This window comes from Pinus tabuliformis, chromosome 3_1, assembly GCF_031772625.1.
Source record: "Pinus tabuliformis cultivar Carrire ecotype Pingquan chromosome 3_1, CPIR1, whole genome shotgun sequence".
NCBI classification, from domain to species: domain Eukaryota; kingdom Viridiplantae; phylum Streptophyta; class Pinopsida; order Pinales; family Pinaceae; genus Pinus; species Pinus tabuliformis.
The window spans coordinates 449,994,021-450,008,976 of NC_142301.1; the positions used below are offsets into that span (position 1 = coordinate 449,994,021).

The window sequence follows — 14,956 nt, forward strand, 5'->3', positions numbered from 1 at the left end:
GAATTATATTGCATGGAAGGACAAGATGGAGGCAGTGTTAGATGACAATGGGTTGAAGGAGTTCATAGAGGCTGAGGTCCCAAAGCCTACTGATGCTGCTCAAGTTGAGGCTTGGAAAAAGAAGACAACAAAGTGTCGAAGGGTTCTGTTGGAGGGCGTGAAGGATCACATTGTATCCAACCTGCATGGAAAGGCTTCTCCATACTTGATGTGGAAAGAGTTGACAGATTTATTCCAAAGCAAGAGTGACCAGAGGAAGTTGGCGCTCAAGGATAAACTCAGAAACATTAAGTGTGAGAAAGGAGACAGTGTGCCCAAGTATCTCGCGAAGTTCACCCAATGCCGGGATGAGCTGGGAAGTGTGGGGCTGACTATCGATGATGAGGACTTGGTGAGCTTGGCTCTCTTTGGTCTTCTAAAGAGTTGGAATTCCTATCAGGACTCTGTCAATGGTCGGGAGAAATTGCCAGGATGGGAGAGACTTTGGTTTGATCTTGTGCAAGAGGAGATCAGGCGGAATACCAAGGACGGATCTTCATCAAAGGCATCTGATGAAGAAAATTGCGCTTTGGCTGCCAAATCAAAGAAGGGGAAGAAAAAGAAATCTTCTCATTCCGGTGCGAAAGGCAAGAAGCAGGACATGTCCAAGGTGAAGTGCTTTCACTGTCACCAGCATGGACATTATGCCACAAATTGTCCGCAGAAGAAGAAAAATAAGCAAGCTGCTGGATCTACAGCGGGAGAGGCCTTAGCCTCACAGTTTGAGCTGGATTTTTCGCTAATCGCATGCTTGGTATCAAGTGTGATGGGATCGGTATGGTTTTTGGACAGTGGTGCGTCTTTTCACATGACAGGAGATCGAGATTTGTTTTTTGATCTGGATGAGAAAGATCTTGGAGTGCACATCGAGATGGGCGATGATGGTAGATACAGTGCGACCAGTATCGGTACCATTTCCTTTGAGAGGGAGTCTGGTAAACCCTTCGTATTGAAGGAAGTGATGCATGTTCCAGGATTGAAGAAGAATCTTATCTCTGTGGTGATGTTAGAAGACAAGGGATATGATGTTGTCTTCAACGAGGGAAAGGCTTTCCTGCGCAATAAGACAACTAGAGAAACCCGGAAGATAGGGGTTCGAGTCAAGAACCTTTATCAATTGCATGTAGATGGCTGCACAACAATGGCATGCAAGGTAAAAGGATTAGTGAGTTGGGATGATGGCGAGCTGTGGCACTAGAGATTGGGCCACCTTCACCATGGAGCCTTGAAGACACTGCAGCAGATTTCTACTGGGCTTCCTAAAGGCACTCTTGCGCAGTCAGATCAGTGCAAGGGGTGTACTTTGGGAAAATTTTTGAAATCCACCTTTCACGAGAAGGATAGTCGTGCCACGACGATCCTTGAGAGAATTCACACAGACATGTGTGGACCTTTCTTAGTAGCTTCGACAGCAAATCACAAGTACTCTGTGATCTTTGTTGATGATTTCTCTCGAAAGTGCTGGATCTTCTTCATGTAGAAGAAGAGCGAGACATACTCAAAGTTCTGTGAGTTCAAAGCACTGGTCGAGAAGGAATCGAGGAAGAAGGTGAAGGCTCTTAGGAGCAACAATCGTGGTGAATTCATCTCTGGCGAGTTCAAGGACTTCTGCAACACATAAGGGATTCGAAGAGAGCTCATAGCTCCCCATAACCCACAGCAGAACGGGGTTGTTGAGCGGAAGAACAGAACGATCGTGGGTGCTGCAAGGGCGATGTTGCATGATCAGGGCCTACCCCTTCACTTGTGGGCGGAGGCATGCAATACTGCAATATATGTGCAGAGCTGTTGTCCTCACAAGATACTTGGCATGAGTACATCGAGGAGGATTATTCTGGTAAGAGGCCTGATATTTCTCATTTGAGGATTTTTGGTTCTCCTATTTACATGCATGTGACGAAGGATGCTAGGAAGAAGCTGGAGCCGACCGCAGAGATTGGGATATTTGTGGGGTACACTGATACGCCCCACAACTATCGTGTGTATTTGCCAGACAGTCGCAAGACTGTTGTGCGACGAGATATCAAATTTTAGGAGGAGAAAGCCATGAAGTGTTCGCTTGAGAGGGAGCCACACTTGCATGCTAATGAGGAGCTATTAGTTGCTAAGGATGAGCTTCAGGATGTGGATCAGCCACAAGATGAAGTTCATGGAGTGGAAGAGACCACTCATGCAGCGCCAACCATCAGAGGGCGAAAGCGCACTACAGAAGTTGAGCGACTGGCTCAAGATGCAGAGAAGGTTGTAGGACCACCTACAACACAGCACAGACAGAGACAGTCACCTGATCGGTACACTGGATACATGGCTCTTGTGAGCAAATGTGTCGTGACTGAGCCATCCTCTTTCGAGGAAGCTGTGGAGGATCCCACATGGGTAAATGCCATGGTGGAAGAGTATGATTCGATTGTCAGAAACAGTGCATGGGAGATTGTCCCAAGACCGGAGGGGAAATCAGTGGTGGGTTCGAGATGGATCTACAAAGTGAAGCAGGCAACTGAAGGGAGTGTGGAGAAGTACAAGGTAAGATTTGTTGCTCGAGGCTTCTCACAGATAGAGGGGATCGATTATGAGGATACCTTTGCACCTGTCGCAAGGTATTGTTCCATACGGACGATTCTTGCTCTCTCAGCGCAGATGGGGTAAAACATCCATCAGATGGATGTGAAGACTGCATTCCTCAATGGATTCATTGAGGAGGAGGTGTACATAGAGCAGCCCGAAGGTTTCGAGATCTTCAGCAGCGAGTCACATGTGTGCAGTCTCAAGAGAGCGCTGTATGGTTTGAAACAAGCACCTCTTACTTGGTACACACGGATAGACAGTTATTTCACCGGACTTGGATTCTCCAAGAGTGAGGTGGATCCTAACCTATACCAGATTGTGGTGGAGGGTAAGTTGCTGATCATTGTACTTTATGTAGATGATTAGATTTTGACGAGAGATGTGCTATTGATACTTTCATGCAAGGAGGATCTTGCTAGAGAGTTTGAGATGAAGGACTTGGGCCTCCTTCATTATTTCTTGGGATTGGAAATTTGGCAGCGCAGTGATGGACTATTTGTTTCTCAGGGTAAGTATGCCCGGGAGATACTGGAGAAGTTCAACATGCATGGCTGCAAGCCTGTTGATACTCCTCTTCCTAGAGGTTGGAGGAAGGAGGATGCTACTTCAGCGGAGGTAGTGGATGCCACTGTTTATCGACAGTTGGTGGGGTCGCTTATGTATCTGGTCAATACACGACCCGATATATGCTATGCTATTAACCAGCTTTCACAAGCTATGGTTAAGCCAACCAAGCTCTTTTGGAAGGCATGCAAGCATGTATTGCATTATCTCAGAGGCAAATCGGGATATGGATTGTGGTACAGATAGGAGGATGAGGTGAAGCTATGTGGCTTCACGGATGCAGGTTGGGTAGGGAGCCCAACAGATAGAAAAAGCACATCTGGAGGGATCTTCAGTATCGGTTCGACAGCAGTTTCTTGGTACAACAGGGAGCAGAGATCCATGGCACTCAGTTCAGCAGAGGCCGAGTATATGGTAGCAAGTTTGGCTGCATGCGAGGCTATATGGATGAGGAAGATCTTGGTCGGGTTGTTCGGGTCACACTTGGAGCCTACTGTGATTTATTGTGATAACCAGAGTTGCATTAAACTCTTGGCTAATTCAGTATTTCATGATAGATCCAAGCACATCGACATCAGGTACCATCATATCAGAGATTGTGTGCAGTGGAGAATCATGTTACTTTCATACATTCCCACAGAGGATCAGGATGCTGATATCTTAACGAAGGCGCTCACCAGGAGAAAATTCAAATACCACAGAGGCAGGATAGGGGTTGTAGATAATCCATATCTTGTTGAGAGGGAGTGTTGAAAATGCAACAAGATGATGGAGCTTAGTGAAAAGAAGTCGCCTTCACTAAGTGGGCCCACAGGCTATTTTTGTCGCAAAGTCTATTTTTAGACTATGTCTATTTTCAAACATATGGATCATGGTCTATGAGTTGCAGGATGCTATTTATGGATGATTGGTCATGTTGGTAAAAATAGATTGACCTATATTTTTAGACATATGGGCGGAGTCTATTTTTAGACTGCCAGTAAAAAATAGAACAGTCAAATATTATTAGCTCTTAATAATATTTGGACTATAAACATTATCTTATCCTCTTGCAGCACTTCAGTTTGAGCTACAGATGTGGCACATGCAACTTCCAGAAGGAAATATGCTTTTCCTATGGGTTAGTTGAGCTATTGCATAATGGACTTCAGTTAGAACTCAAGTGACTGAGTTTGGTGGAGTTGATTGAGGAGTTGATGGAGTTGTGTTCAGTTTGACTTAGTTGAACTAGTTGTATTTAGTCTAACTACCAAATACACTAGTGATGAGTGATGTGAATTAATTATTAATTAATTCACTAATTATTAACTCATAAATCAACTAAATAATACATCAGTTAACTCAGTGCATGAACAGTTCAGTGGAGACAAGTGTTAGAGGTGGGTGAAAGGGTGAGACTACTATCAGTTGTGACTATAGCTGTGCATGAGATTTGCACAATCATTGATTGAGATTGCCAATGAGGCTTGCGCAGTACAAGCCAAGGGAATTCGAACTTAGATCTGATCTATTCTCAACTTGGATTGCACAGTAGAGGCAGGCAAACAGTGGAGGAGATTTGAACCTGTGACTTGTTCAGATCTGAGCTAGTTTGTGTGTAGCATGTGGAGATAGTAGTGAGTACTTGTGAGGAGTATTGTACTATGTATTGTTACATGTTCTCTGTCATTATAATATACAGATAGTTGGGGGTTTTCAGCTGTATGCTTTCCCCATTACATACTGTGTTGATATGTGTGATTGATGTTTCAATGTGCGCATGCGATTGTTTTTTAATTCCGCAAATTGATGATCAATGGTAGATGAGGTTATGTATTATGCATGCATTCCAAAAATAATGTATAATCAGGATAATCTCTGTGAATAAGTGTTATATTATTCAAATTTCTACACAGAGAGGCACCATACCTTTCCAGGATTATAGACAGTTCATGGATTTATGTGATCACAGTTCAACAGAGGACAAGGAGAAGTTGGCATAGTTTTATTTACATAACATGGCCCTTACTGATATGAACCTATGGGACCCCAAATCTTGGTTAGGAAACTTGCAGTTGATGGCCATGGCATCATGGATAAGTCATGAGGAGAAAAGAGCAACATAAATCAAGAAGTTGATGGCAAAAGAACAAAATGAACCCCTAATGATTATAGTAGAGCCAACAGACCCTATGGCTCTCCTTAGCACACACCAACAACTTGCAGCTGATCCTCAAAGTGCCCTCAAGCACATCAATGATCAAGCCCAGGCTATTGCACATTTTGAGGGCATGAAGAGATTGCTTGGAGGTGACTGCATTCATGCCTGCATGAGAAGGTGGAAAACACTGCCACACAGCCTACAGATCAGGGAGTATCACTCCCCAAACAGGATGAGAGAAGAATTAAGGAGAGTGCCACTGTATAAGCACTTTATGCAAAGTTTGAAGGCCAATTGGATTGGCCTCAAGTTGAGTCCCCCACTATTGCTAGGACTGCTAGAGGGCACAAAGGAGGAAGAAGAAAGACAACAGTGGGAAGAGGTGGACAGAAAGGTTGGATTCCATGATAAGGAAGAGGATCTCACATCAGAAGCATGGAATGTCAGGGAGGCCATTAGGGCCATCAAAGATGAGGAGATAGACTAGTTTCTCAGAGGATGAGCAACACATTCAGTAGGGGGGTGATGATGAGCCCCATAAATGGGTAATTATATGGGCTCATTTTGCCTCTTAACTCAGCTTAATCCACCATTCTCATTAGTTTATTACATGTTTTTTATTATATTCATGCTAATAGAGTGAATTGGGTTAATCATTATGCCATGAAGTCTAATGTGTGCTTTATGCAAATTTTTGGTCAATTTTGGGACAAAGTCAAAGGATTAATGAGCATTTGGCAGCCAATATTCGAGGAAAACAAGGGAGAGGATTTGTAGGAGGGTGTCCCCCTAATTTATCACTCCCTACCTCGAATTCTCCTTTAGAAAACTTGGAGCACAAGTAGCCACATTGATGCATCAAAGGGGCAGCCAAGCAAGTGAAGAAGAACTATTGTCTATCTCTAGTCTCGGGAGCTGAGCCTCCTTGACCTTAGGAGAGCTGTTGGAGGCTCCAGTTGTATAAATAGGAGGGCTTAGGTGCTCAGTAGTTTAGTTGGTTTTTAGCCAAATTTTCATACTTTTGTTGCAGCTCTTGCTCAGCTCATTTTCGGGCTTACTTTTGTGAACAATTTATGTAATGTGACTTTTATTTTGATAATGGAGACGAAATATTTTCTAAGCCAACACTGATTTCTTTCAGAGGGATGAAGCTCTTGGGTTAGGGCCCAACCCAAGCTACCCAACACCTCTTTCTTTGTACTTATATGTTTTTGCTTCAGTTCATGAATTAATTTCTGTTAGATAGATTCATTTTTCCTTGGATAGAATATGTTGTTTTTGTTGGTTTACATAGTTGTTTTCATTTCAGTTGCTGAATTAGGTTAAATAGAGATAAGCAAAGATCCAAAAATGCCATCAACAGAGCCTTGATCTCCTTTCCTCCCTTTGGGGCCATGAGCTGAGGTCAAGGCACTTTTGCTGCCACTAAAAACACAGTTTTTCTTCCTCCATGCCATTTCTAGTGTTGTGGTTTGATTTAAAAGTTAATGCTCTGCTTCAGATCCATTTTGCCATGTTCATTTCTGTTTTTGCAATAAATCTCTTTCTATGCTTTCCTGTTCATATAACATTGTTCAACATTTTATTTTTCTGGGTCAGAATTTAGGTTAACATGAGATATAGTTATGCTCTTTGGGTACAACTAGTTCTTTTCTTGCTCAGTTTCAGTATTTAGATGTGTAGCACTCTTACAACACACCTCTACTCATAATACATCATTAAAGCAATCATCATCATACATGTTCTCATAGGTTTCACAAGTCATTCGCAACCCTTCACGAATCTGCCCTAATTTCTGCATTTTTCTCATAAGCTTTCCTCTTGTCTCTTGAACAAATCCAACCATCATTTTCTTTCCTAATCATCCTTGATGAGCTTCAGACACCTTGACACCTCCCTCTAATCTTCAGCTACCCTTTCCCACCATTTTTCCACCTTTAAAACCTCTAAAAACAGCTCTCGACATCCTCCTGTAGATCCCCTGCAGCCTCCTATAGAATTTCCTGAAAGTGACTTTTTGAAGTCCGATTGCAGAGAAAGTCTCCAGAAGGTTACCAGAGGCTTCTTAGGACCCCTCCACACCTTCCTACACCTTTGCAAACCCCAACGTCGCCTTCCATCACCACCAAATCTCTGCCACAACCACAAACAGATAAATTACATTCATAACAATTTCACATAAAATACATGAAAACCCAAAAAGATGTTTTTTTATCTCATTTCTTTATGGAAATAGCTTGAATAGATGTAGTTTACCTCCTCAGTAAGTAATGGCATTCATTCCATAGGTTTTTATCTCTCATTCTGCAAAAGTAGGGTTAGTGGGTAAATTAGGGTTTGCTTTATACTCCAATATTCTTTCTCTTTCTACAAATAGGATAGCCTCTGTAGAGTTAGCTTTCTTTCATCACAATTAAAAGCTTCTTCTGGAAACTCATAGAAGTTGGTTTGAGCTCCTAGTGATCTTGTGCCAGCTGAGCAAGTGACAGCCTGCAGTAAGAGCTAGTACTTGTGCATACAACACCATCGCTTCCAAGATTGTTACAAACTATCGAGTTGATAAAAGTAAAGTAGGAAGCCACAAGAGTTGCAGCATTCTTGCTGCAATATTGGTGCTCACCACAGAGCGACGAGATGGAGGTGGTTTCAGATAGATGAGGTCGAATCCTCCTAACTAAACCTCTTTGTCTTATCCCTATGAGCTACCTCCTTGAGATGTGCGCCTAATCCTATCTTTGGAGGAGTCCTTACTACCTCTCCTAGCCTATAAATTCCTCCTCTCCCATTCCCAAATGGTTGGTCAGGTTAGAGGTTGGTTGGTCTATGTCCATTTGCACCCTTATGGTGAGATTGTGCCTAAGGACTATTCCTTTGACTTGGAGAAGGAGTGTTTGGAGAGTTTATTGGTTTGGATTTGGATTACCACTCAAGGAGATCCTTTCAACATCAAGGCTATGGTTGTAAGCTTCCCTTTATTCCTTAAATAATATACAATTGTTGGTTCATCTTCCCAAAATATATATGTTCATGTATGTATTAGCTTGGCATTCCTTGATCAATTAAGTAGGTTGTTATTAGATTTGCTATTGGTTTTGGCATGCTTTGTTTTCTCTTGATCACTTGTGCAGGTACATAAGCGCTGAGAGAAGCAGGAACAAGTCCGTGATACAAGCAGTTCAAGGCCCTCAACAAAGAAAATTGGAATAGCATCATAACGAGGTAGGTCATCTCTTTCGTTCTACTTTTCAATTATAACCTAGGAAGATGTCTAGCTGATTGTCACTTCAGTTGCTAGACCCACTCATTAGGCTAGAGGTATCGTCTCTGTCCACATAGAGGATTAACCTTGTCAACAAGAATCTAAACCTCTTTCACCTACTCATTTTTATGTAGAATCTAAATCACTTTAAAAGTAAAATTGTCATTTATTGATTGTCCTTTCTCATTTTTCAAGAAAATCTCATCAAAATTTATATAAAATAATATTTATAAAGTTAAAGTTTATATTAAGTATCACAAGTTAATTAATATATTAATTTTGATTATATAATACAATGAGTGTAAAGTAAATAATATAATTTTAGATCTTAGACTTTTGTGATCCATATTGTGAATAATAATGTCTTTCAAATTAATCAAATCATTAGAATTTGGTCAACGTTTCGAACCACCTAATCTGGCTCACCCTCATGACAAAGGTGAAAAACCCAGTCAATCCTAAAGAATAAATAACAAGGATGCATTAGGGTCCAGAGCTAACCATTAGAAATTAGCTGTTAGTAAATTAGTAAATTAGTTATTAAACTAATTAAAATAATATTTAATTATAAATTAGTTGTTAGGAATTAGTTATTAAAATAATATTTAGTTATAAACTAGCGGTTAGGAATTAGTCTTTATTTATTTTAATTATATATATTAAATAACTTAATTTAAATAAAATTAATAATATTACAAGGGTTAAAATTGTATAGCAAGTATTAGAATATTTATGAGAATAAGTTTAATAATTTTATTAATATAAATTAAAGATTTTAATTTATAATGGGAATTCAAATATAAGAAAAAACATTAAAATAAGCCATTATTCTTATTGAAATTGAATCTAATAAAATGATTAATGAACTTATAAAAAGAAAATTATGTAATAAATGAAAGAAATTAAAAAAAGGAAACAGGGGATAGAAGCAAGAAGAGAGGGGCGAAATCCAACTCTCACTTAATTTCTAACCATCATCCCTATTGAGATTGATTGCATGCTTTTCAATCTCGATAGCCTCTCTAAGCTTCCTATGATGGAAGTGATCAACCCTAACAATGAATCTGGAATCCTTAATGTATACATGGTGCTTGGATTTCTCCGCTTGTTTAGCTAGAGCTGATGAGTAGGTGTGATTGTGCATAATGTCTGCTGCATGCTCTTGGATTCTCTAGTTAATGGAGTGACCAATTTCTCTAATGTAGGGAACCCCATAGGAACAAGGGATCAAGTAGACCCCTTTCATGTCTTTAGGGTCTACAGGGTCCTTAACATATCTACAAGGTCCTCTTATTGGTCGCAACGATTCCTTGGTTAAGGACTCTGCTTCCTTTGTTAAAGGATGGGAAGATATCAAGCTGGACCCTGGGGATCTGTTAGTAAGTTTTGACGTTGTTTCGCTATATATCAAAATACCTATTCAAGAGGCCATTGATGTCATAAATTGCATCACTAACATTGACACTGCCAAATTAATTGGCCTCTGCCTCACCTCGACTTTCTTCAGTTTCCAAGGCGAGTTCTATGAACAAACTCGTGGGGTTGCAATGGGTTCCCCTCTTTTCCTATAGTTTCTAACTTATTTATGGATACTTTTGAGACCAAGGCTTTAGCCTCAACTCAATTTTTCCCTAAAAAATGGAAGAGGTTTGTTGATGATACTTGGGTCATTTGGCCCCATGGACGCGAGAAATTAGATTTGTTTCTTAACCATCTTAATTCCCAACTAGACTCCATCAAATTCACGATGGAGGTTGAGGTGAATGAGTGTCTTCCCTTCCTTAACATCCTCCTCTCTAGAATGAATGATGGTTCCATTTCTCACCAAGTTTTTCACAAAAAAACTCATATGAAACAATATCTTCATGCCAATTCTCATCATTTTCCAGCACAAAAAAATTGGGTTCTTAGCACTCTTGCAACCTGTGCTCTGAGAATTTCTGATGAGAACCACCTGGAGCAGGAGAAATCTCATCTTCTTAAAGTATTTGAAAATAATGGATATAATAGAACTCAAGGCCTCAAGGCCTTTCAAAGAGCCTATAAAGAATCAAGGGTTAAGATTGCTCGTGTTGATCCTATCTCTAAGGTTCAACTTCCGTTTATCCAAGGGACCACAGACATGATTGCCCATATCCTTAAAAAGAATAGAGTTTCTACTTTGTTCAAACCTCTTAATACCATTAAAAATTCTCTTAGATCTGTTAAGGACCCTGTAGACCCTAAAGACATGAAAGGGGTCTACTCGATCCCTTGTTCCTATGGGGTTCCCTACATTGGAGAAACTGGTCGCTCCATTAACTAGAGAATCCAAGAGCATGCAACAAACATTAGGCATAATCGTTCCTGCTCATCAGCTCTAGCTGAACATGCGGAGAAATCCAAGCACCATGTCTGCATTGAGGATTCCAGAGTCATTGCTAGGGTTGATCACTTCCATCATAGGAAGCTTAGAGAGGCTATCAAGATTGAGAAGCATGCAATCAATCTCAATAGGGATGATGGCTGGAAATTAAGTGAGAGTTGGATTCCGACCCTCTCTTCTTGCTTCTATCCCCCGCTTCCTCTCTTTTTATTTTTATTTTTTTCTTCTTCTTTTTTTCAATTATTACATAATTTTCTTTTTATAGTTTCATTATTCATTTTATTAGATTAATTTTCAATAATAAAAAAATGACTTATTTTAATTTTTTTTTCTTATACTTGAATTCTCATTATAGATTAATTTTTTTTAATTTATATTAATAAAATTATTAAACTTATTCTAATAAATATTATTATACTTGCTATACAATTTTTAACCCTTGTAATATTATTAATATTATTTAATTCTTTTAATTTATTTTAATTAATATCAATAAAGACTAATTCCTAAATGATAGTTTATAACTAAATATCATTTTAATTAATTTAATAACTATTTTACTAACGATTAATTCTTAATTTTGAACCCTTGTAATATTATTAGTTTTATTTAAATTAATTACTTTAATATATATAATTAAAATAAATAAAGACTAATTCCTAGTAACTAGTTTATAACTAAATATTATTTTATTAACTAATTTATAACTAAATATTATTTTATTTGATATCAGACTTTTGTGATCTATATTTGTTTTTGTAGTAAGCTTTCCGACAAATCACATCCACAATGATTGATGGTGGATATTTTGAACCTGCTAATGAGGTACATCTTTAAGACCAAGGTGAAAGCACTGATCTATCAATAGGATTAAATAACAGAGAGATGCATCAAGCTCCACATTTAGTTGTTAGGATAATAATAATATTTTAACAATAACAACTAGTTTTTAGTCAAGAAAATTTAACTAATTTAGTCAATATAAGAGAAATTATTAAATAAGTAGAATTAATTATTAATTATTAATTTATTACTTAATTATTATTAAATAAAATTTAATCCAAAAATAATATTAACGACTATATAGGAAATTATAACAATTTTGTCAATAGGTAAGAAATTGTTGAATTGAGGCTTCTGTGATCCATATCAGGTTTACGAGAGATTTTCCGGTGTAAATCACAAGATATATCATTTGTCGACGTGTTTCGAACCAACTAGTGTGGTTCATCGTCATGACAAGTTGAAGAATCAGATCCAGCTTTGCATGTTAAATAGTCTGAGCAGAGCCTCCAATGGCTAAATTTGACTAGGGACCAGGGTGAAAAACCAGTTATTTAATAATTACATGGAAGTTAGTTATAATAAGGGACCTTACCTCTAAATAAATATATAAATTATATGTATAAAGTAATTTAATTTAAATGGTTATTTGTTTAATAAATACATGAAAAAATATAAATATTAGAATAAAACGTATAACTATTTATTTATAGAGGTATAATATATATATATATATATATATATATATATATATATATATTATTATATATATTATATTATATATATAATATTATATATATATATAAATATTTATAATATAATATATAAATATTATAATATATATATAATATATATCATATAATATATATATATATATATATATAAATATATATAATATATTTATAATATATATATAAATATATATAATATATTTATAATATAATATATAAATATTATATATATATATAATATATTATACTATTAGTGCCCTTATATTTAACTACTATCTCAATTAATTAATTTAAGGGCACTAATAGCATAAAAATATTAAAAAAGCCAAGGGCGGAACAGAATAAAATATTTTAACTAATCAGATAAAATAATAGTAAATGCTAAATTAACTTATTATTGTAATAATCTAACAGATCAAATAAATAGAAGAGTCAAGAAACGAGGGGAGGGGGAGGGGTGGAAAGGAAGAAAACGACTAGGAAGAGAGTGTTGGGACCCAACACCTACTGATTTTCCAGCCATCCTCTCTATTGAGATTGCTCGGCCTCTTTTCAATCTCAAGAGCTTCCCTAAATTTCCGATGATGGAACTGTGAAACTCTAGCAATGACACTAGCCTCCTCAATACAAACATGATGATTGGTTTTTTTCGCATGCTCAGCTAAAGCAGAAGACTTTGATCTCCTATGCTTAAGGTCAGCTGCGTGTTCACTAATCCTTTGATTGATGGAGCGACCCATCTCACCAATATAGGGGGTCCCACAGGAACAAGAGATAATATCTTGTGATTTAGGTAAGAAATTATTAAATAAGTAAAAATATTTTTTATATTAATTATTAATTATTAAAATTCTTAATTCTTAAATTGTTATTAATTAGTAAAAAATAGATCAAAGGAAATAAAACAATTTATAACACACACACACACATAGAGAAAGAAATCAATCAATAAAAATCATAAAGAAAGAGTAGGAATCCAACTCTTGCTCAATTTCCAACCATCATCTCTATTGAGATTTTTGGTCTGCTTCTCAATTTCAATGGCCTCTCTCAACTTCCTATGGTGGAAATTATCAATCCTAGCAATGACTATTGAATCTTCAATGCAGACATGGTGCTTTGTTTTCTCTGCATGTTTAGCAATAGCTGAGGAGCGAGAATGATTATGCCTGATGTCTGTTGCATGCTCTTGAATCCTCAGATTAATGGAGCGACCGATTTCTCCAATGTAGGGAATCCCACATGAGCAAGGGATTGAATAAACCCCTTTCATGTCCTTGGGATTCATAGGGTCCTTAACTGATCTAAGGGAGCTCCTAATAGTCTGAAGGGGCTTGAAGGTAGCAGAGACATTATTTTTCTTAAGAACACGAGTGATCTTATCAGTGGTTCCATGGATGAATGGAAGAAGAACATTTGAAAAATGTTCACCACGAGACTTTTTAATTAAAGAACCTTTACAGGATTTTTGAAAGGCTACAAGACCTTGATGTCTACTATAACCATTGATTTCAAAAACTTTCAGAAGGTGGGATTTCTCATCTTCCAGGTGGTTTTCATCAAATACCCTCAACGCACAGGTAGCAAGAGTGTTAAGGACCTCGAATTTTTGTGTTGGGAAATGGTGAGAATTGGCATGAAGATATTGTTCAGTGTGAGTTTTCTTGCGAAACACTTGGTGAGACAAGGAACCATCTTCATTTCTAGAGAGGAGAACGTCAAGGAAAGGAAGGTTTCCATCAACTTCAACCTCCATTGTGAATTTGATGGAGTCTGAAATAGAATTAAGATGAACAAGGAACAAATCCAACTTCTTACGACCATGGGGCCATATAACACAAGTATCATCTACAAACCTTTTCCAGAGCTTGGGTTGAAATTGAGCAGAGGCCAAAGCTTTGGTCTCAAAATCCTCCATGAATAAGTTAGCAACAACAGGAGAGAGCGGAGAACCCATGGAAACTCCACATGTTTGCTCATAGAATTCACCCTGGAAGCTAAAGAATGTAGATGTCAGGCACAAACCAACTAATTTGGCAGTGTCATCATTGGTAATCTGATTTATGACATTAATGGCCTCATTAATGGGGATGTTTGTGTAAAGAGAAACAAAATCGAAACTAACCAACAAATCCCCGGGTTCTAGCCTCATATCTTTAAAATGGTTGACAAAGGAAGCAAAATCCTTAACAAAAGAGCTGGTGCGACCAACCAGAGGCTTAAGCTTATGAGCTAAGAACTTAGCAAGAAGATAGGTAGGCCCACCTATTGTGTTGATAATAGGTCTTAGGGGGACCCCTTCTTTATGAATCTTAGGAAGACCATAAATTCTAGGGGTGAGAGGGTTACTCTCAATAAGCTTCTTGCTAAGGGGGTCAAGAGCAGGGTTAGATTTAACTGCATTGATGACCTCCTTAGACACTTTTTTAATAGGATTCTTCTGGAGTTTCTTGTAACTCCCACTATTATACAGGTGATCTAACATTTTACTAACATAATCAACTTTATCT

General features: G+C 37.9%; 1 protein-coding gene across 1 annotated transcript; it reads right to left on the reverse strand.

The window, feature by feature from the left end:
• Positions 1–13,401: 13,401 nt before the first annotated feature.
• On the reverse strand, positions 13,402–14,598 carry LOC149187695 (uncharacterized). Its single transcript, XM_089409735.1, has one exon. The coding sequence runs from the start codon at positions 14,596–14,598 to the stop codon at positions 13,402–13,404; it is 1,197 nt and encodes a 398-aa protein (XP_089265861.1).
• Between the last annotated feature and the right edge of the window lie 358 nt (positions 14,599–14,956).

Excerpts from the sequence above, each read along its gene's own strand:
- LOC149187695 (XM_089409735.1), bottom strand. The coding sequence starts at position 14,598 with ATGAGGCTAGAACCCGGGGATTTGTTGGTTAGTTTCGATTTTGTTTCT.